General features: G+C 52.7%; 6 protein-coding genes across 6 annotated transcripts; 1 reads left to right on the top strand and 5 right to left on the bottom strand.

Moving 5' to 3' along the window:
* Positions 1-979: 979 nt before the first annotated feature.
* PV08_09394 (dihydroxy-acid dehydratase) lies at positions 980-2,889 on the bottom strand (the record flags this gene model as incomplete). Its single annotated transcript, XM_016383713.1, has 2 exons — positions 980-2,750; positions 2,819-2,889. The coding sequence occupies 2 exons, from the start codon at positions 2,887-2,889 to the stop codon at positions 980-982; spliced, it is 1,842 nt and encodes a 613-aa protein (XP_016232336.1).
* Positions 2,890-3,568: 679 nt separating this feature from the next.
* PV08_09393 (uncharacterized protein) lies at positions 3,569-5,688 on the bottom strand (the record flags this gene model as incomplete). The annotated part of the gene is made up of 2 exons (XM_016383712.1): positions 3,569-4,116; positions 4,164-5,688. 2 exons carry the CDS (start codon positions 5,686-5,688, stop codon positions 3,569-3,571), a joined length of 2,073 nt encoding a protein of 690 aa, XP_016232335.1.
* Positions 5,689-7,157: 1,469 nt separating this feature from the next.
* PV08_09392 (uncharacterized protein) lies at positions 7,158-7,547 on the bottom strand (the record flags this gene model as incomplete). Its single annotated transcript, XM_016383711.1, has 1 exon — positions 7,158-7,547. The coding sequence occupies one exon, from the start codon at positions 7,545-7,547 to the stop codon at positions 7,158-7,160; it is 390 nt and encodes a 129-aa protein (XP_016232334.1).
* Positions 7,548-11,982: 4,435 nt separating this feature from the next.
* On the bottom strand, positions 11,983-15,203 carry PV08_09391 (uncharacterized protein; the record flags this gene model as incomplete). Its single annotated transcript, XM_016383710.1, has 5 exons — positions 11,983-13,027; positions 13,113-13,639; positions 13,701-13,945; positions 14,004-15,055; positions 15,103-15,203. 5 exons carry the CDS (start codon positions 15,201-15,203, stop codon positions 11,983-11,985), a joined length of 2,970 nt encoding a protein of 989 aa, XP_016232333.1.
* A 1,847-nt stretch (positions 15,204-17,050) lies between these two features.
* On the bottom strand, positions 17,051-18,712 carry PV08_09390 (uncharacterized protein; the record flags this gene model as incomplete). Its single annotated transcript, XM_016383709.1, has 4 exons — positions 17,051-17,134; positions 17,182-17,771; positions 17,815-18,304; positions 18,368-18,712. 4 exons carry the CDS (start codon positions 18,710-18,712, stop codon positions 17,051-17,053), a joined length of 1,509 nt encoding a protein of 502 aa, XP_016232332.1.
* A 1,433-nt stretch (positions 18,713-20,145) lies between these two features.
* PV08_09389 (uncharacterized protein) lies at positions 20,146-21,129 on the top strand (the record flags this gene model as incomplete). Its single annotated transcript, XM_016383708.1, has 1 exon — positions 20,146-21,129. One exon carries the CDS (start codon positions 20,146-20,148, stop codon positions 21,127-21,129), a length of 984 nt encoding a protein of 327 aa, XP_016232331.1.
* Positions 21,130-21,222: the final 93 nt, after the last annotated feature.

Here is a 21,222-nt window from a genome sequence, read left to right as displayed (position 1 = left end):
AATGTCCAATAGACAGAGATAGATATCTAGAACAAGTTACGGATGTCAAAAACCTGAAAACCAACTTTGAAGAACCGGATTCGAACGTGCTCGGTGACTATTCTTTGCACTCGTTGTTATTCCCCCCCCCCCTCCCCTTTTGGTTGGATGTTTGTGTAGAACCTAGCCCCGAACCGTACTCGTCGCACAAATTACGTTGTTCACGGTACCGTAGGTAGATACCAGGTAGGTACAGCAGGCTGTGGATACCCGACCTAGACCTACGGGAAGGTCGAAAGGGATCTGAAGAGCCTTCCCCTTCGTTTTAAGCTAGGAGGTGTCAGCAATGCGCATACCCGCTGTCGTCGATGACCCAAGATACTGTAAAAAATACTTCGGACTTAGGACCTCCGGACCTCCGGACTGCAAAGGTTTGCCTTACCCAGGGACTTTTACTTACTCGTTACCTACCTAGGAAGGTAAGGTACCTAGATAGGTACCTAGATACTGTAGATAGGTAGGGGGGTGGGTAGGTAGGCTTCTACCTCAGCCTGATGGCTCTCGGTGATTCACTCCGTGTACGATACACGACTACCTTGAGGTACTCTACCGGACCTAAGGCAGGCAGGTACTCTGTCTGCTCCTTGATCTCGTCCTCCATGTGCCTCCCCTATCTACGCTACAGCTACCTCCTCCTCCTCCTCCTCCTCCTCCTCCTCCTCCTCCTACCTACGTGTCCCTAACTACGTGTACCGTTGGCAGTCACTCAAGGTCTACATAGGTGGTGAGAGGCGTGGGTCAAGGTGTTCACGGGGGAAAAAAAAGAATCCTTGTTTTGGTTGTTCTTATACTTGGTTCTTGATTCAACAAATATACACTAGTTGGTAGGTATCTAGATACCTAAACACATTTAGACTTGTCCCGTTGTACCTGCCTATGTAGATATTGGTATACCAGGTTTTTTCGTTGCCGAAAATGGTTTCGATTCCAGTTTGACATCCTAAGCATGAAGATCCAAGACATCCTCTTTATCAGTAATACAACCGTGACTGGCATCACTGACGAGTTTCGCGTACTTCGCCAACACGCCCCTCTTGTACCTCGGCACCGGCTTGTTCTTGGACCATTCCTCCCTCCGTTTCGCCAATTCACTCTCACTCACGCTGAGGTCCAGAGTCCTCGTCTCGGCGTCAATGACAATCTCGTCGCCGTCCCTGACCAAGCCGATCGGCCCACCTTCCATGGCCTCGGGCACAATGTGTCCGATCAAGAACCCATGCGATCCTCCGCTGAATCTGCCGTCGGTGATGAGCGCCACGTCCTTGCCCAATCCTGCCCCCATGATGGCCGAGCTGGGCTTCAACATCTCCGGCATACCGGGCCCGCCCTTTGGCCCTTCATACCGGATCACAACCACCGTCTTCTCGCCCTTCTTGATCTCGCCGCGCTCGAGAGCCTCAATGAACAGATCCTCTGCGTCGTAGACCTTGGCCTTGCCGGTGAACCTCAGTCCTTCTTTGCCCGTGATCTTGCCTACGCTGCCGCCAGGTGCCAGACTGCCCCGGAGGATCTGGATGTGGCCCGTCGGCTTGATAGGGTCGCTAAAGGGCTTGATGATGGTTTGGTCGGTAGGGAAGTCGGGTGCATTCTCGACGTTCTTCTTGAGCGTCTGTCCCGTGACGGTCATGCCGTCCCCCTTGACGACACCCTCTTTGATCAGGAACTTGAGTAGCGTCGGAATGCCGCCGATGTGGTGTAGATCGTTGAAGACGTATTTGCCGCTCGGTTTCAGATCCGACAGGAACGGCGTCCGGTCGCTGACGGCCTGGAAGTCGTCAATCGTCAATTTCACCCCGACCGCATCTGCCATGGCGATCAGATGGAGCACGGCATTTGTACTTCCACCCGTGATCATAACGAGGACCATTGCGTCCTCGAAAGCCGCGCGCGTCATGATGTCACGAGGACGCATGTCGAGTTTGAGCAAGTTCTTGATCGCCCCACCCGCAGCAAGACACTCGAGTTGCTTCTCCTTGGACACCGCTGGATTACTGGAGCTGCCGGGCAACGACATGCCTAGAGTCTCGATCGCACTGGCCATGGTGTTTGCCGTGTACATGCCACCGCAGGCGCCGCTGCCAGGACACGCGTGGCGGATAATGTCGAATCGTTGCGTCTCGTCGATTTCACCCGTAATGAACTGTCCGTACGCCTGGAAAGCAGACACGATATCAATGGGTGCATTGTTCTGCGTCGCCGCACACCCAGCGGCAATTGATCCACCATAGACCATAATGGATGGTCTGTTGACGCGGCCCATGGCCATAATCACACCGGGCATATTCTTGTCACACCCAGGCAGGGAAATGTTGGCGTCATACCATTGGCCATTCATGACTGTTTCGATCGAGTCGGCAATAATTTCTCGTGACTGCAGCGAATATCGCATGCCGGATGTGCCCATCGAAATACCATCTGATACACCAATTGTGTTGAACTGCATCGGGGCCAGTCCTGAGTCTGAGACACCCTTGCGCACGATGTTCGAGAGGTCCATCAGGTGCATATTGCATGGGTTGCCCGTGTACCACACCGAGGAGATACCGACTTGTGGCTTGTTCATGTCGGTTTCGGACAGGCCAGTGGCGTACAGCATGGCCTGTGAAGCCCCTTGGGACTTTGGTTGGGTGATGGTGCGGGAGACGCGGTTGAGGCCGGTGTCATTGCCATTGGATTCCGACGAGGAGCGCCGTGAGGATGTGAAGCTGCGGCTGTAGTGTGCGCCGTTAGTATCCCGTGTTCCGGCTTGACCTGCGCAGACAGGACAGGAGTAACATACACAGTTGGAAAGAAAAGGCGGCCTTTTGCCTGGCGCAGGCGCAGACTTCGTAAAGATGCAGAAGCCTTCATGATGAATGACACTGAGAGAGGAGAGGAGGAGATGCGTCGCTTTGCAGAGAGTCGACACCCTGCTGTTCAATGTCTTTCAACCTTCCACGAGAGGATTAAATGAGTCAGAACCAACCCCAGCCGTCTGATCTACAGCGGCAAGTCAGCTCTGAAGCTTGACCGACACTCCCAGTGCTCTTGAAAGCGAATCTCACAGTGGGCGCAGGCGAGTTTCCCCAAATCCAAAAATTCGAAGAATCGAAAGAACCGGGGTCACAGTCGGACCAATCGGCGTATGCCTAATTCGAGCCCGGTCGGGGAGCCTCAATCAACTCCGGCGTGATAGTCCAGGGGCCGGAGAACGCCTGATTCCTGCCCCTGGCTCCATACAGGCTACAGCGCATCGATAGATGATCCTAGGATCAACCAGACGTATATTCAGCAGGCAGCGAATCATGCAATCTCTCGCTGTTCACGTAAATTGTTGTTCAGAGTACAGAAGAAAGACTTCTCGCAATGGAGACGCCTCAAGAACCTCAGAGAGCGCTTCCCGGGCAAGCTCATCAATCAGAATCTAACCAATGTTGTAATCCACCATAAGCCCGTCGCTGAGTCCCCAATCCCAGGCCCGTCTATCTCATATATCAAGACATAATACAGGCTCATACCACAAAAGACATTTTTCATCAGTAGTTTGTTGTTACAGCGTCTCTTCTTCGACCCATCTAAGACCTCCGTCGACTTGAATTCCCTCCTTGACCCAGGGCATCTCTCGGAGTTCGGCCAGCGGTTTTCGTCGTGTATTTCGTTTCAGGAGCCCGTCCACACATAGGTCGGCCCCAGCGAATTCCCGTCCTTTTTCGGGATCCCAGTTCCCATCCTCGTCTCCATATTTGACCCACGCCCATTCGCATCGTGCGATTCGGTGAGGAGTGCGCGCTCTTAAAGTGGCCGGATCTCCTCTTGCACCAGGCAGGGGATCGAATGGCAAGCGTCCCTCCATCAGAGCATACAGAAGAACACCCAAAGCCCATGCGTCCGTTTGGCGGCCGTCGTAGGGCTGACCCATCAAAATTTCTGGAGCCGCATAATCTTCACTCCCGCATCGGGTGCTGAGCAGTGGACTTTCTGGTGGTTCCGGTATACGCCGTGACAAACCCATATCGGTCAAAGTGACAACAGCTCGATCGAGCGTCTGCCAGTCTTCGACATCGGGGTGCACTCGTACCGGGATATTCAGAAGCACATCTATCACAGTTAGCACATACAGCCCATGTAGGAAGTGGACAACATACTTTCCAACTTGATGTCTCGGTGCACAATGAACTTTTGATGAAGATATCGTGCAGCAGAAACAAGCTCGGAAAATATTCTTCGGACGAGTGTCGGGACCAGAACTTCTCGGTACTTGGTAGCAACCTCAAAGAGATCTCCACCAGGACAGTAATTCATGACCAGCAGCGCCCGGGCACCCCCATCGGTTCCAAAGGCTTTCAGGTGAACCAAAGACGGATGCTGAATGGATTTGAGAATGTCTACTTCACGCTTCAGCCCAATTTCGATTCGGTTGGCATCTGCACCACCCGCAGGCCCATGTTCAACAACCTTCACAGCAACCAGTCTTCGAGATCGTGCTTTCACTCCGGCCATGTTCATGCTCTCTTGCCGGTAATCAACGCTGTCCTGTCGATCGTGGTGGATCAGCCGCACCGCCAGGTATACCTTGCTAAACGTTCCCACCCCAAGGACACGGATTGCTTCATATAACCTCGATTCCCCAGTGGTGATGCTTTTGGCGTGGAAAACCTGAAGTCTCGGACGTTTGGCCGCCGGTTCATCCTCATCGACAGGCTTAGTCGCAGGGGCGGCGGGGGGCGGAGTTGCCGGTCTCTCATACGTTTTGGCGGCTCTCCTGTCGGGACCGATGAATTCCTCACGATGCATCGGCGTGTCCGTCAGTGCAGGGTGCGGTCCAGTGGTTGAGACCGCAACATTTCGCGGTCTTGGAACCGCTAGGGCCTCGGGAACGTACTCACTTACACTTCTAGGGTGCGGCTCATCACTCGAAACACCCTGCTCATCAGAAAGGTTCGACTTTGGGGGAGATCTAAGCACGCCGTATCCTTTACGGCGAGGAGAAGTAGGCGACAGGGTACCCACCGCCGCTGTCGCACCGGGCAAAGCTGAAGAGTCTCCCTTGGTAGACTTTAAAGAAGAGATAGAGGAGCCCCGAGATCGGGTTTTCGACAGCGCTCGCAACGACTCGAATGTGCCAATGGTTGGAGAAGGCAGAGGTGTGATATCCAACATGGCAGCGATCTGCGGAGAGGAAATGGTCGCACCAGGGGAAACAGAGCCCGCCGACGAATGGAGCTGCGTTCGAATACTCGGATGACGGGGAGGAAGACTTGAGGCAGAAGAGCTCGACCTCAAGAGCGAGTCTGAATCCACCGATCGACCTGAATTCGACCGTTTCATGACATTGCCATCTGTCCTGATGTGCAGCCCGCCGAGCAGAAGCGCTGTCTCCTGTGGAATAGCTTGATAGCGGTCTGGGGAGGCTGACAACTGTGCGCCCGGAAACGAGGCATGTTGATTCGCCTGAAAAGCGCGGTTATTGGTGTGGGAGATGGCCTGCTGTATAGGATCGACGTGGGAGGTGTGTGCCGGTGGTGTCAAAAGAAAGCGATCTTCAGCCCATGCCTCCGACTCTTGTGTTTGGTTTCGAGGAAAACGGAACTCGCCCAGGCCATCATGCGCATCTTGAGATCGAGGTTGGGAGCGAGGGTGTTTCTGTGACGCGACCCGCGGATCTGTCATGATGCGTGAGGAGGGAGAAGGTGAGACGACAAGCGGTGCCCTGAGCGTAGTGTCGGCTTCATTAGCGGGCGCATAGGAGAGACGAAGTGGTGTCGCGAACAATCATAATTTGGACAGACAGTATCAATAATTCGGCCAGTGCTGTCGTGTCTGTAGACATGGACGGAGTGGTGAATCATAAAACACATTTGTTGCGAAGGGTTACAAAAAGACAGGGCACACTTTCTCTTCAGTTGCCCGCCTGCACCCATCGAGTAAGGAGTGCCATAAGGCGTTTTGAGGGGCTAAGTTTGAAGTCTGGCCAGAGGGGTGGGGGCGCCCGAGTGCCTGAGACGGCGTGAGAGCGAGCCTGATCCTGTGTGGTTCAGGCGGCTGGACCCCGAGTTAGCGCCCGGAAATGGCAGATCAGCGACCACTAACTTAACTGACTGCCCGTGAGTACCTACTGTAAGGTACTCGTAGTTGACTAACCCTTCTACCTAACGACTAGCTCGCTTATGTACCGATTGTCACCTACGAAGGGCAAGTCGGCCGATAGGGCAATTCGACATTACTGCGTCATGTACTCCGTATCCGCACATGTATTATTATTATTATTAGACAGGTACGAGTACAGACTCCCCAGACGTCAAGGGCCCTGCACCAAGCTGGTTTAGGCCAGACGCAACATGACACTCTATTTCTCATAAAGATCATCATCATCATCATCATCTCCTCGTCATGGATCATCCTCTTGCACCTGTTTTCAACAGCCCCTCTTACGTCTTTGATGGTGGGAGTTTGCGAAGTTGGAGCCCTCAACCGCACCTGACCCGGCCCGGTGAGGCTGACAACCTTGTCTCATGTCCCCAGCAAGGTATTGCATCTCTTCTAATGGTCAAGTCTGTGGCTGGTTGTAGGTGTGCTGCTACATGTGTCTATTCGTTGGTGAGGCTCCAACCTTTACCGACAGTGAGAGAGAGACTTCCAATGGCGTTCAAGTGAGTGACCTGAAGGACATTGCAATTGTAAACACCCTTGCGATTTGTTGGCGAAAGATTCAAGTCTAACTCCTATTGGCTCCATATAGCTTGGTTACCTGCGTACTAATCGTATCATTCCTATGACACATGATCCCCCTTTCTGATGAAAGGCTCTTTAGTGAGGGCATGTTGTGCGGTTTCAATAATGACCTGCCGAAATGTGGAAAATATCTCATCACAGAGTGTGGCTCTCTGTCTTCTAGCACTTCACTCCAATTGATCTCAGGTGTTCCACCTTTTCTAGTGTTTTAACATCTGTGAACTTCAGCTTGACTGTCTCCTTACAAGTCCTCACGAACTTACCACAAGTGCCATGCTCACTCTCTTCCACCACATCGAACACATCCGAATACAGGCAAGGCAGTACCGTGGATGTGCCCTTAGACTGCTGCATGAGAGTACTTTGTGCTTTGGTCAGCACTTCCCGAAATAGTCATCCAATGCACCTTACCTATTCATGTCGATGATGGACACCTTGAGTCTGTATTGTCCCGGTTGGGTTATGGTAATGTCTGAAAAGGTTGCGTATGCGAGTGTAGGACTATCTCCTTCCTGCTCTTGACTGACAGGATGGATAGAATCCGCCGTTCTACCACGGAGCAGATCTGTTCGTGGCGGCGCCAAGCTCTGGTCCATCTGAGGTGTCGTAAGAGACAGCAGCGCCCAGACTCCATTGAAGTCGGCGCTCATCATTGTTTCCATGATTTCGCCGCCGTTGTCACTCTGGTCCTCCGCCTTACTCTCGTTCGGCTTGGTAGGCGAGAATGTCACAACGATGGGTGATTGAAGCGCCAGTCCAGCCGCAATCCTGGAGGGTGGTCCAACTGCGAGCTCCATGAAGCAGTCTAACTGGCGATCGGGGCCGTCGAGAAGGGTCCTGGGAGAGCAAAGCACTCCTATGGGTCCAGGATTATCTTGGTTTGATATCTGAGTGTGATTTAGCAGCCTTCAACATCATCTCGCTGTGAACCCACCTGTGCGGGTCTCCTCTCAAGAGAGCTCAAGATCTTGCGAGGTGTTTGTGTAGGAGGTGGTAGGAGTGTGCGGAAATGACGAGTTGTCGTATCTGCAGCAAGTATTGGTGATTTCAGGGACTTTTAGTCCTTTGAGGCTGAAATACGGTGCATTGTATTCCTGCAGGAATCGCTTGGACACTCGTAACTCGTGTCGGGGTGTCTATGTGATATTGTTTGTGGTATCGAGGAGAAGGTGTGGAAAGAGGACTCGTATTCGAAGGACTTTGTATTCCCTTCCTGGGTCTTTTTCTATTGTTGGGCAAGGTCTCCACTGGTAGCGGCCTTTCCAGGCATACAAGAAACTGAAGTCAAATGGTACTGGCGACGTCCGACTCTGGCATTCATCAGGGTGCAAGCAAAGAGCCAATCGAAGACATCATATTCGGCTTGAAAGGGTTGGACCGCGTCCATAGAGTTGAGACAGGGGAAGATGCCCGTTTGCACAAGAATTAGCGCCAGGTTGAATACTAGGATGCATCACTCTGGACAGGAACAGCAGACGCCACTTGCATAACCAGATGAATATTGATAGATGCGGGAGTCAAAAACAATAAGGACTATCAGCCAAAAGAAGGCCACAGAGGAAAAACAGGCGGTGACAGCTGGCCACTGTATTGATAGAAAAGTGAGCCACCTACTGCTCGTCGAGGAAGCTGAGCCCACACCTCTGGCGGAAAAACGGGGTCCTGCAAGAGCAATGAGTCTCGCATCTCGGCTGTAGGTGGATGGTTCCGCAGTAGAGTTGACGCCAGCTCAGGCTCGTCCCTGGCCCCCGGGTGTCATGCTGTATACCAAGATCTCGGGTTCCTAAGATGACGAAGATGGCTGGATATTGTAGCATCGCCATGGGATGTCCCCGGGGCCATGGTCACCAGAGCTGCATGCACCATCTAAGATTGTGGTATCTGCACTATAATATGGTGTCAGGGTTGGGCTGTCGGTCTCCTGTTCAGCGGCACGGAGCTGGTTGCTTGACAGAACACAGATCTGGGCTCACCATCTCACTGAACCATTGCTCCGGGATCTGATCACCGACATTGATCGATCCGTTCTGACAAGCATACGACGGCATACGCTTGAGGTATGATTGCGTACTCGCCACCAGATTCAAGATGCGCCTGGTGGGTCCGATGGTGCGCTCCAGCAGACACCGAGAAGCTGTGGCTAGACCACGAAGAACTGGCGAGGGAAGATTTGTCGCAGGGGCAGCAGCAAGCTATGGGGCTAGAGACACAGCCATCGGGCAGGGCCATGCGGAACCGCGATTGACGGACGCAGGTTCGTAAAAATCCACTTCGCGAGCAGTCGCCAACTAGGTTCAAATACGACGAATGGAGTATGCAGTCCGAGGCGGCAAAGAAACGGTGGAGGTGTTTGACAAAAATGTGAGAAGCTCCTACGACGCCAGATAAACGTTACCAGTTGTTGAGCCAGAGGCAACACCTGGCGTCGACGCTTTCCTTTCTCTCGTTTCATTGATGCGGACACGGGCACTCTCTGCGTAGCTCCTGTCATAACAGAGTGAATGCTGGCCAGGTGCACGGAACAGACAGGGGATCAAGCCACCCACACGACACCTTTCCTGATCCCTCACCTCGCCGATGTCAATGGCTTCTTTTCAGGCATTAGCCTTGCACGAGGCCCATCATGCGGCATTCAGATTTACTGACAGATTGACCGCCGCCCCGACCTCCTTTGTGTCTCAGGATGCAAATACGAGTCGCAGTGATACATGACAAGTAGTCAAGGCAGCATCCGCGAGAGCCGATCTGCCAGCCTGATCGTCCGCCTCATTCACCATCCTCGACTTCACCTCGACCATACCTGCATGAGCAATCCCGGCCGGCCCAGGAAGAGCCTCACTTCTTCTCGTCTATCTCGAAGGATCAACACCACACCCGTCGCTTCTGGGAGGCGGAAGAAGTGCGTATGTAGGCCAACGCAAGGATGCAGCTCGATCAGCCGACTGAGGACAATGCAATGATGATAGGTCAATGGTACTGTGCATACGCCGCCAACAATCACAAACCGCCTCATGGCCATGCAGTGATCTCGTCCGATCTCCATGCCACGTAACACAAAATCCACGATCGGTGCCATTGCAAGCCCTCAGCTGACCTGCCCAGCAACACTGCACAGCAGACGTCTGCTCGATGACATCGAGGCCTCTGAGATCAGGCTCAGGCTCGCCTCCAGCAAGTTAGGATCCCCCGTAAGATGCTAATCTGGATATGTTTTCCAACATGGTGACAACAAGCAAACAATGCACTCGCATCAATCTGTCGTATAGCTGCTCTAGCTCGGATAACGTTCATATGACGAGCCCTGGAGCTCTTACAAAGTCTACATGTCTCAAGTTGCTCCATCATAGCTCCAACTGCGAGCAACATTCTCAGCCTGCCTGCAGAGCCATCCATTACCGATCCAGCATCCACCCAATGGCCGTTGTCCATCTCGAGGTCTTCAGCCGACGCCTCATTTTGCGTAGTCGAACAAGCATCCCCGATCACCAGTTTGCATAAGACGTCGACTTCGGTACTATCAGGGATTGCTGTATGGCCCATCAGTGCAGTGGTCTGACGATCAAGGAGCCTTGATGTTAATGTTGGGAGCATAGAAACTCGGCCAGTCCAAGTCCAAGGCTCAAAGCAGGGACTACTGCCCGACCAGTTGCCCTTCCTTCTACCTAGAGTTCCGTTAATGTCAACTGATCGAACGCCGTCAAAACCAAGCGACCCGTTCACTCGAGGGGGTGGGGGCTACAGACCGCCTTGCATGAATGATGGGTGCAAGTGACTGGCCAAATGCATCAGCTAAGGTCCGTAAAAGTTATTTCTTTGCTATCGCAGAATGTGCTCGCGGTGTGGGCTGTGGTGATTGGACGAATGAGCCTCTTGAGGCTTGAAAATACAATGAAGCCATGAAATTGATGGCGTGACATACCCATTCAGGGTACCGAAGAGCCAAGAGGACCATCTAACTCATGCTTGTCATCACCTTCGCCACCACCCAAGCGGTAAACGTGTTTATATCGAGCGGCTTTAGGCACTCGACGTACTCCAGGGGAATCCCGGTCCCCCGTCACCTCCCGACGTGTCTGACGTACCATCTCATCCGGAAGCCACACGCAGAACGCTAACAGAGCTCGCTTACGTACTTGTCAATCTTTGTACGGGACGACACCACCATTCAACGTGCATCACATCAAGAGGGAATTTGAAGGAGAATGCGACTAGCAGGTACAGATGCCCTGGGAGAAAGCCAAAAAGGCAAATGCAAGCACAGACCAATCAGCCAAAGTCATTCCAAGCGCCCACTCACCATGGAATCCACGTATGTCCACGCGACGAGAACAGTGCTATGGGAATTGGGGTCATTGGACTATAGTCGTCGCCGCATCTTCTCGCCAAAACCATGCACTGTTCGCGACGTAATTTTAAGATTAGACTTTGCTCGAAGCGCCTACTAGCTGACAGTTCTAGGCACAGCAAGGGACAAACGGCTTCGTTCGTGTTTGCTGGAGGCGAACGGCCCGAAAGACGAGATTCCATGAGGTCTTAGGGGGCCACAGCGCAGTCCGATATTCGGTATGCTGTCGAGGGGCATGCTGTGCTCTCCTCCAAGACCCGAAGTAATTGAAGGGTACCCGAAAGGTGGAGGTGGCCTCCCACGGTAGTGGGCTGTCGCATGTTGATTGGACTTTCAGTGCACTGGATTCGTCAATTGCACGGCAGCGAGTGGTTCGGGGCCCTTCTAGGCGTTTGGGGGAATAGGAAATAAGAGTGTGCGACGGCCAAGCGACGTGGGTCTCGAACTGCAAAAAAGAGTTCCAAGAAACCCAAGTATCCAGTATGCAAAGTCAATTGTCTAATGGGCATAAAGCACAAACACAAATCCCAATCGTAATGCCAATCCCTAGTCCGAATCCGGAATTCGATATTGACAGAAAAACAGCCCTGAGCAGTCCGCCCCATCCATCCCAAAAGGTAGTCATCGGTGTGGCTGTATGAGCAGATAATAGAGTCCGTTCCAAACCCAAATTTCTTTTTGACTTTTTGGGTGGGCTGACCCGATACACTGGTACCTCCCAACTTACTCGTTATCGATATTTTGCATTGCTTTGCGTCATCACAATTGCCCCGCTGAATCCAATGACGACAAGTTCACAGTCCACTGTCCACGGTTCAACAGTCCAAACGACGAAATCCCTTTGTTTCTTCACTCCACCGCCAGACAGATTTTGTTTCACCACTTTCTCAGATGTAGAACATGGCATTCTTGACATTCTCGTGAACACCCAGCGGCGTCTTGTCCGGTTCGGCACCGGTGCCGGTGGTCGAGGTTGTCGAACTCCTCTCGACGGAATCGGGGTCGAAGAACTGGCTCAGGTAGCACCTCGCTCGCTCACAGGCAAGGTCGGCGTAGTAGGCGGGCGGGCAAATACTGACGGCCTTGGTGGCGCGACCGAAGGTGTAGCAGAGACTGTGGGTGAGGTCTTCGACGACGTCGGCGACGTTCTGGGGTTGGGCCTGCTGTTGTCTCGTCGTGCTGCCGACCGCACCACCGGCCGTACCTCCAGTTCCTCTTCCTCTTCCTCTCCCTCTTCCGGCTCCGGCTCCGGCTCCGCCTCCAGGGGCAGCTGCTCTGCGAAAGATCTCGTCGAGCACGATGTAGTAGTGTGCGGGACGGGCGGTGCCCTTGACGGCGGTGTGGGCCAGGAGGAAAAAGTCCCAGTTGCGGGCCTCGGTGACGCCGCGGTCGACGACGGTGCCGTTCTTGGGGTTCATGTTGCGGTCGCCGTCGTCGGGTCTGGTAGGGTAGAAGCGGGTGTGGTGGCGCTTGCCGACGACGATGACGGTGATGCGAGGGAAGCCCGCCTTGGTCCGGTCGGCAGGGTACAGGTCCTTGCCGGCTTCGCGAAACAGGGGCACCTCCTGCCCGAGAACCTTGGCGTATTCGCCCTCCGAGACCCCGTCGCGGTACACCAGGATGTTGTCCGGGAGGCTTCCGTTGTGCTTCTGCCACAGCACCAGCCGCGTCTTGATCATCTCCTTCAGGCCCGTGATCATCTCTTTCCGTCGTGGGAGGATGAGCAGTTCCGCGGGGAACTGCCCGAGCATTCGATCGACCGACGCGACGACGGCTGCCACGCTTGGAGCGTTCGGCGCTGACCCGGGCGATGGATGGGTAACGTCGAGTCCGACAACCATGGTTTTTCCCTCTGCAATGATGCCGAGTTTGTGACTTTCGAGGCTGTGGTTTCGCCCGCCGAGCTTCAGGTTGACCTTGAGGCACACATTGCTGTGGGGAAGGAGTTTTTTAGTAAAGATGTACGGTAAGGTGTTTGTGATGGCCAGGGGAGAAATGGTCAGGTGAGAGCACTCACGCAAAATACTGGTCGTTGTTGTCATTAAAGAATTTCTCGGTGACGCAGACATTCAGCAAGCCCGCCTTGACGTCGCAAGTGTATTTGACCTGGTTGTAGATGGCCGTGTCTTTGTTTGGCAGAAACACCAGGATCAACTGCGGCGGCGGTCGATTATTGGTCCCCGTGAAGATGTTGATGGCACGATTGATTTCGCTTTCTGCAGTGGCTGGCGTCACGGATATTGATAGCCCCCCCGCTGCCGGACTCACTCTCATACCTACCTCTCTCATCTTCGCCTCGAACTTGCCAACGGCCTGTTTGAGCTTGTCTTGGTTTGCCCATGGAAGCGGCCGACCGCCCATGTGAATGCTCAGGTATGTCCAATTGGTCAATTGGGCCGAGCCAGAAAAACGCACCTGTCTGAGATTCCAACTTCCGAAGGAAGGGATGATCTGCTTATTCCCAGAATACATAACTTTGGGACCATCGAGTATGCGTGCTGGAACTGCAAGCAACTCCGGACTAACCTTGAGACCAAATGCGTTCTGCCCACGGCTCATGGTTAGTAAATATCTTCTCAAAAACGCCAGTGTGCACGGAACGTACCAGGGTCTGATTTGCGGGTACGAGACCGACGAGGCTCGCGCCAGAGTGGGCTATCCAATCTTTATTCTCTGTGGGAGGTCTCACGGCGAAGCCGATCATGGCTGAGGTCTGCCTTGGACTCAATTTGGTGGAAGCGTGCTGTCCCTCGGGCACCTGGCAAACTTGAGCTGGGATGTAAACCGGCTTCTGTTTATTTCCAACATTGAGGACAGGCATTTTCGTGTTCTTGATGACGATGTTGTATGCTAATGCGTAGTATTAGGAGAGTGCTCTCTCACCCAAACGGGCTTCGCAGTGACTAACCTTTTTTGAAGAAGTCAAACACAGAGATATAGGTGTTCTCGTCCTCTAACCAGAATTTGACATTCATCGGACCTGCCCCATGTTCTGACACCAGCGGTCGATGAGCTTGTCCTTCGCCATCACGAGGTGAAGCGAGTGCTTGAATCTGTCTCATGCGGAACACTTCTTGACCTGCTCGGTTTCGTCTCTTGAGATGAGTTGTGTTGACTGTGAGCTTCTTCAAGAATGCCTCCAACTTTGCTTTGTTGGGACCATTGGCATTCTGATAGTTGGTAATCAACATGTCCAAGGGCCCAGCCTCGTAGAATGCGCAGTGTTTGATTTGTGCGTTGATCAGGATCCGAGCAGTGGCGGCTCGAGCACTAGTAAACAGACCTCGCATGGCATTGAGGCCGGCACCCAAGGGTGTCCCCGCAAACGCTGTCGATTGTTGTTCTATGCTGTAGTACTTGTTCGCTCCCACCAAGGTGATCTCAGGCACTGCTTTGGGATAGTGGCCAATGATGATATTGAGGATGTGGAGGAGTTCTTCTTTGGAATCAAGAGCAGCTGTACCTGAGGTAGACGTGACATAACCCAGCAGATCCGACAGTTGCATGACTCCTGTTGGCTGTACCGACACCTGGTACACTACGGCATTGGCTTGCACATCGTCACCTTCCTCCCGGTACTGTACTTGATAAGGGTTCTGTAGTTTCAGAGAGATGTTGCTGATCATATTAGAGGAAAAATCCGTTGTGATGTTGAGCTTCTGGTCGGCGAAATGATCCTCTATCATGAGCTGGACAATTCGTCGTTGTCTCTTTCTGCCTGGAGCACGTCCATTCCGGTCCGGTGCCACGTCGACTGCGTAACGGTACACAGCAAGGTCACCCAATCCCGTCAGTTCGAAATGATTCGTCCATAAGAGTATCTGCATTCCTTTTGTGCCGTATCCAGGACGTAGTGGAAGAGTGGAGAGATCGGTGGTTTTGGCTGATTTGATAGATTCTTGAATTTGGTCTTCCACCTCTTTGACACGCATATCTTGTACCGGCTTAGCGGATGCCAGTCTGTAGGTTGATTAGCATATTTACAACATGATCTGGGGTCGGAATACCTCAGGGCGAGAGATTGATTGGGCTGAGTAGACTGAGCAGCCTTACCGCCACGGCCACCTCTTCCGCCGCCGCGAAGCCCTCTGCCGCGGCCAGAAGACATATTGCAACGTCGTATCAAAATGTAATCTGCAAGAAAGAAGTAAAGAGTGCACGTCTGATGGAGATGGGTTGATATGAGAGGAAGCGGTAGACATGCAACAAAGACGTGACGATAACAAACATTAGAGTGATCGGAGGCTGAAACCTCAGTGGAGGAGAAGTCAATGACAGGCGGACATTCCTAGGATCCTGTAGGCACTGCCCATCAGGCTGAGGAGGCAGTAAGCATATTTGCTCCCCCTCTGCTTTGTGTCGGGCACCAGCGGCTGGATGATGCAGGCTGGCTGGAAGTGAGAGTTCCAGGCCAGCCAGAAACGAGTGACAAAAGGGATCTGACTCCCCGCCAACGCAGCCGTGACTGTACGAGTAGCATCAATTCGCTGTCGAACTAGCAGGAGTCTGGGAATCTCTTCTTTGTCTCGTGCATGGCCTTCATGGCCAATCTTGTGAGACAGAGGTCGTCAGCCAGGCTTCCACCTGCATTACCCCTCTCTTTGCGCAGAATTTCTGCTGCTTTGACTCGAGAGCCTCTTGGGCAAGCAAACCATGCCGCAGTCAACCATCTCTTCGACTTACCACTCTTGTTCGCCATCTGCTCAAAGGTCATTGATTCCACAGGAATAACTCAGCACAAGGACATCTCGAAGTAGAAAGGCAAGATTGAAAGAAGTGTTCAAAATGATGGGTCCTTCAAAGAACGTCCTGATTGCAGGTGGCATTGTCAGTCGTGGTCGCGTCTCTCCAATCCGCAAGAGGGTCACTAACATGCTGTCTTGCGTACCTAGTTTGCAACTGCTGCTGTCGTTCTTTCAGTGTATGTCTCTCACGCTCCGACAAGCAACCGAATCTCTGACCATGACAGTGTTTCCTGGGTGCTAGTCATCCGATACTCTCTGCCTTTCCCGTCTGCTCTTCCGGTTCTCAACATCGCCTTGCCATTGGTACTCCCCTTCTTAGTGCCTTTTATGGCAAGAATGAAAGGCCGGGCTGGAAGGGGTGTCCGTGACCTTCTATACCCATACGCTTGGTACTTCACAACCTTGCTCCCACTGATTGCCCTGGTGATAGCGGCAGTATACGCCTCGCCATCTGATATGATACAATGCAACATGGAAAATCGATGGAAACGAATGTTCCAGAGCAAGGACGAAGTAGGTGTCCGTGCCATACAGAACGCCCTCCGCTGCTGTGGTTACAACTCCCTGCATGATCGTGCATGGCCATTTCCAAGCCATGATGTTGATGCTCGAGCTTGCGAACGAACACAAGGATATACAAGAAGATGCTTAGAGCCTTGGACAAGACAAGAAACGCTGGTTGCTGTATTGACCGTGTTTGCAGGAGCCTTGAACTGGGTCTTCCTAGTAAGTCAAGACCATCCGCGCAACGGGTGCATTAGTTTCTGATCCACAGCAAAGCAAATATTGGGCAACGGGACTCAGTCAACGTACCCTATCTTGGTGTCTTCGAGTAGACACCAGTTCCAGGCTGAAGAGAGACGCTTGCTCCGTGAGTCAGACGAAGACAATCACGGCACAGGGCAAGAGTATCATTCGACAGCAAGAGACTGAATCCTAAATCACGGCCGTCAAAGCTGGTCCAGAATAGCTCGACGTTTCTTAGTTCAACAACGGCAGTTGACCGACGAAGCGGGGTCACGATCAGAATCGAGATTCAACAGCTGCGGTTTGATTCTTGCAACTCTCTGAAAGCACGTTGGATGTGGAATTTATGGTCGTGGAAGCGATGTACTGGTAGCCGAGAGCTGCGTAATTTCATGAATCTGTCTCTTTGATCCTCCATCTGAATAATCCCCTACCAGCGTACTGATAAACATTCAAACCATTCTTAGAAGACTGTACCATCTGATATGATGCCGATAGGTGGTCCCCCAGTAATTGGCCGGGAAACTTTTGCAATTTCTCGTCCTCCCTATTGAAGAGTTAGCGCGCCTCAAGCAGTCCTCGTTGATTGCTCACCTTCCAGGTGCCGGCTTCAAGCATCTGGGCGAGAGTCAGCTGCTCAGAAGCGCCCAGCTCGAGACCTCTGTTCACAGCAGCAAGTAGATCGTCAAGGAATCCCACAGTGACAGCTCTCCATTCGACTATGACATCGTCGCCTGGCTCAAAAGTCGGGACAACCTCAACTGCATTTCCGTTTCCAACCATTTGGTGGTAATTCTTGAGACCTCTCTGCCTGTCCTCCTCTTTGAGCGTCAAGAGGCCGGTGTCGACCAACAAACCTCCATTTCGATATTCGGGCAGGCCTGTCATTAATTCCTCGCCAGCAAAATGAACATTAAGCAGCTTCGTCATCGGGACCATGAGAGAATAACACAACCATTGTGTCAGCTTGTGGAAAGGTACAATCGTCTCCCAGGGTTGAGCTGGTGGTGATTTAGGCATAGCTTGACAAGGCCAGGCATCTCCCAAGGGAATTCCCGCTATATTCGTTCGGGTCGCGGGCCAAATGCTCGAGAGGCCGTCCATTAGGACGCTCCATAAAGTTGGCATCAAGATGATAGGCACTGACGCAGCCTGTGTAGTATGATGGGACAACAAATAATCTACTCAACTTAGCAAATCTCAAGTCACCAGGCATCATACACCAACCTATCATATTTCCAGGTCGCCCGTCATGACCGAAGATCTCAGCGTTGTGAAGAGCTTGTCCAAGTCTAATGAGGAGTCCGGCCCTGCCTTCGAGACCTGACATGGCATTTGCCTCTGTTACTTGCATTCCTTTCGCTAAAGTGTCGGTGGTGACTTTTTGCAGCCCAGCAGCATCAACTTGGTGGGGTTGATTAGGGTCACTGCTAAACGCGCCAGTTTTGAACATCTCTAGACTCGCCACGGCCAGACCCTCGCTTCGAGCATATACCTTACCCGATTCCTTGGACTTGTAGGACCATTTGGTGCCAGCTCCGGCGTCCAGAAGCACCGAAACGAGGAAAAGGTCGATAAGTCGTCGAGTCCGTTCTTGATTATCGATCGAATTTGGCCATGACTGAAGCAGCTGCGTAACTCTTGGCCGTCCTCCAACTTCGAAATGCTGCCAACGCCCATGAGGAGGAATAGAGGCATAGTCTCCCTGGAAGTCTCGCTATCTTAGCCGTTAGTGTGATCCTGACTTCAGCTTCGTTGAACCTGCCTTGATGATTGCAACTACGTAATCTGCCGTATCCTTGAACTTGGATATATCAACATCAAAATGGTTGAGAGCATTGCTTTTGGCCTCGTCGAGTACCAGGCGTGTTCGTTGCCTTACAGCATGTATGCTCCGAAGATAAGCGGCCGGATGCGATTTCGGATCTGGAGGGTCAGGGATCGAGACGTCGGGCATGTTGTGGCCCAATGCAGAAGAAGTGAATTTATCGCTAATCAACTTTGGTGACTTGTGAGAGTAGTCTTGTATGCGCTCAGGGCCGACAGCAGGAGTCAGATGTGCTCTGTCTGATCTAGGATCATGTTGACTCGACCGGGGATCCTTTCTTCTGAAGATGCTCTTCATGGCCGGGGAAGGTTTGTCGAGGCAGCGGTGGACGCCGCTTGTCTCGGGCGAGCTTGGAATGCTGCCAGTCGTTGGGCGCCACCAAATGATCACTGTATGATAGGCCAGGTACCTGTGCGCGGGCCCGGGAGCTCGGCCATTCGCTAGCAGGGATGGGCACGCGGTTCGCGGGCGAGTTTGCGGCGTGCTTGAGTCCCGTCGGATTGCTCCTTGGGTCCTTTGCAACTGCAAATACCAGAATCAGTCAACACTCGTCGTCCCCAGTGAAATTGGCATCTCTTTCGGATGTTGAAGGTCACGGAAGCGAGAGGATCGAAGTGAACGAGCGACAAGATGTCGGGAGAAGTTGAGTGAGTGAATCTGAAATGAAGGTGTTGAGGGTTATTTCCCTGGCTCCTAATGACTTGCGTTGAGCTGCGCACACAGAGGAAGGAATGAACGAACGAGGCAGCGCAACTTGCAAAGCAGGTGTGCAGTCACGTATATCAAGCATTGTCTTCACACCATGCCCAGGAGCATCTCAGCCCAAGGACGTCCCTTTCAAGAGCCAGGACTAGCGAGGCCCCATAACCTACTAATGACTTCGAGCTCTGGTTGGAAGTTGGGACGCTCTTCGCATGCAGAGTCCAGGAGAAAACCCTCACGATGCCGCGTGAACCAAACAGCACAGTCTGCCTGACCTGTAGGCTCTAGGCTCGGTTGCCCATTCAAAGCGCACCCCTACAAGCGCCGCTAATTCCCACTCGATCGGGCTACTGTTTAGCCCTGGCAGTTTAGTCTCGAGCCTAAAGCTCACATGCCGGAGGTAGATATCCTTGTTGCGGCATAGGCCGTCGCATTCTGTCTTTGCATCAGTTTGTGCTTTCGGGAGATAGCGACTGTATTTGGCAGTGCTTCTCAACCAACCTGGCGACCACTGACCTCAGAGCCCTCCAGAACCCGTATGCAGGGCTTGTCGCTTACCGCATTGGACATCGGGTTGGCGTTGCATTGCCAACAAAAACGGTTCTCGTGGGCTGCAGGTCACGCCAACGCTCTGATCAGGGGTGTTTTCGCTAGGATGTAAGCAATTCGTCGTCCCCACAGCTTGGGCACCTGTCCGTCTGCGATGGACCAAGCGCAAAGTCGAGGCTGCCTAAGACAGACGCGATGCTCTCGGTTGATGAGGCAGACGCGTTTCGAAATGGGACTCGGGGCAAGGCAGCCAGGAAACAACAGGTATATTTGAGCACGACGATTCTCTCGCCGACTTGCAACAACGACATCCCAAGAAGCTACGCAGCATCAACAGACATTTCTATGAGGGATCTAAGATCTCTGATCTCCTCGTGGCCAATCCCTAATCTTGGTTGAAACACCCGACACCGACCGTTATTTTGAAACCACGAGCCATCACTCGGGTGGCATCCCGAGGTCCACAAGGCTAGCAGGCCATGACACAACCTGCAAGCGATGACATGTATTCGCTCACGGTTGGAGCGGACGCCCAGGACGGTAGTCCTCTGTTTACAAAGTTGCCAGCTGAGACTCGTGTTGAGATCTTTTCATTGGCTTTGAAAGCCGAAGTCGATACGTCGAAGCCATACAGACCCGACCGGTTCTTCTACAGGCCAGGGTATCACTATCATACGAAGATCAACCAGGCTTTGCTACTAACTTGTAAGCGCATTTATGAAGAGGCTCGTCTTCTGCCCATCGCCGTCAATGAGCATGTCTTCTGGCTATTCAATGGTCCTGGGGCATCAGTTGGTCGGCGAGAGAGACATCCTGTGCGATGGGACGAGTACTTTCACAAAATGAACACCGACCAAAGGCAAGCTGTCCAGACGGTCCATATCTTCGCGCAGCAGATGTACCTCGAGAGCCTGACAAATATCTTCGGTTGTCATGCGTTCAACTTCAAAACTACATGCTTGCACCTCACCATCCGCCATTTTGATTGGTGGTCTTGGGAGAGCCCCCCAATGAGCAATGACCGGCTTGGGATTTGTCCCTGGAGAGAGTCGAGAACCTCGTGTCAACAGATGCTGGCTGAGCCACCAGATCCCGGTGTGGACTATATCACACCGCGAATCAGTACTTTGTCGACTTGGGGAGGTCAGGTATGCCAGATCAAAGGGCTCAGAGAACTCAAGATCGAATTCGAGATTGCCATTGTGAAGAAGCCACAGCTTCAGGCGGTAATTGAGCGAGCCAAAACCTGGAAATTCCCCCTTGTCGAAGAAGATGTTGTACTCATGTGGATGGGCACAGTCGAAGAATCCACCTGGGAGGGACTGCAGACTGTCAAGGCAGACTTCATGCCACTCAGAGAGAGGCCCATTACAGACGATCTTCCGAAGCGGAAGTACTACGTAGTAACAATGACTTGGGTCGCCGTTCCATCTTCTAGAATCGGATACTTCAGAACGGTATGATGGCCAGGTGAAGCCATATGGATGAATATAAGCTTCGACCATTATTTCGGAGGAAAAATGCCCCTCAAGGCGCTCCTCAAAGGTCTCAAGACC

This window comes from Exophiala spinifera, assembly GCF_000836115.1.
Source record: "Exophiala spinifera strain CBS 89968 unplaced genomic scaffold supercont1.7, whole genome shotgun sequence".
In the NCBI taxonomy this organism is placed as follows: Eukaryota; Fungi; Ascomycota; class Eurotiomycetes; order Chaetothyriales; family Herpotrichiellaceae; genus Exophiala; species Exophiala spinifera.
This window is presented reverse-complemented; position numbering and strand designations above follow the sequence as displayed.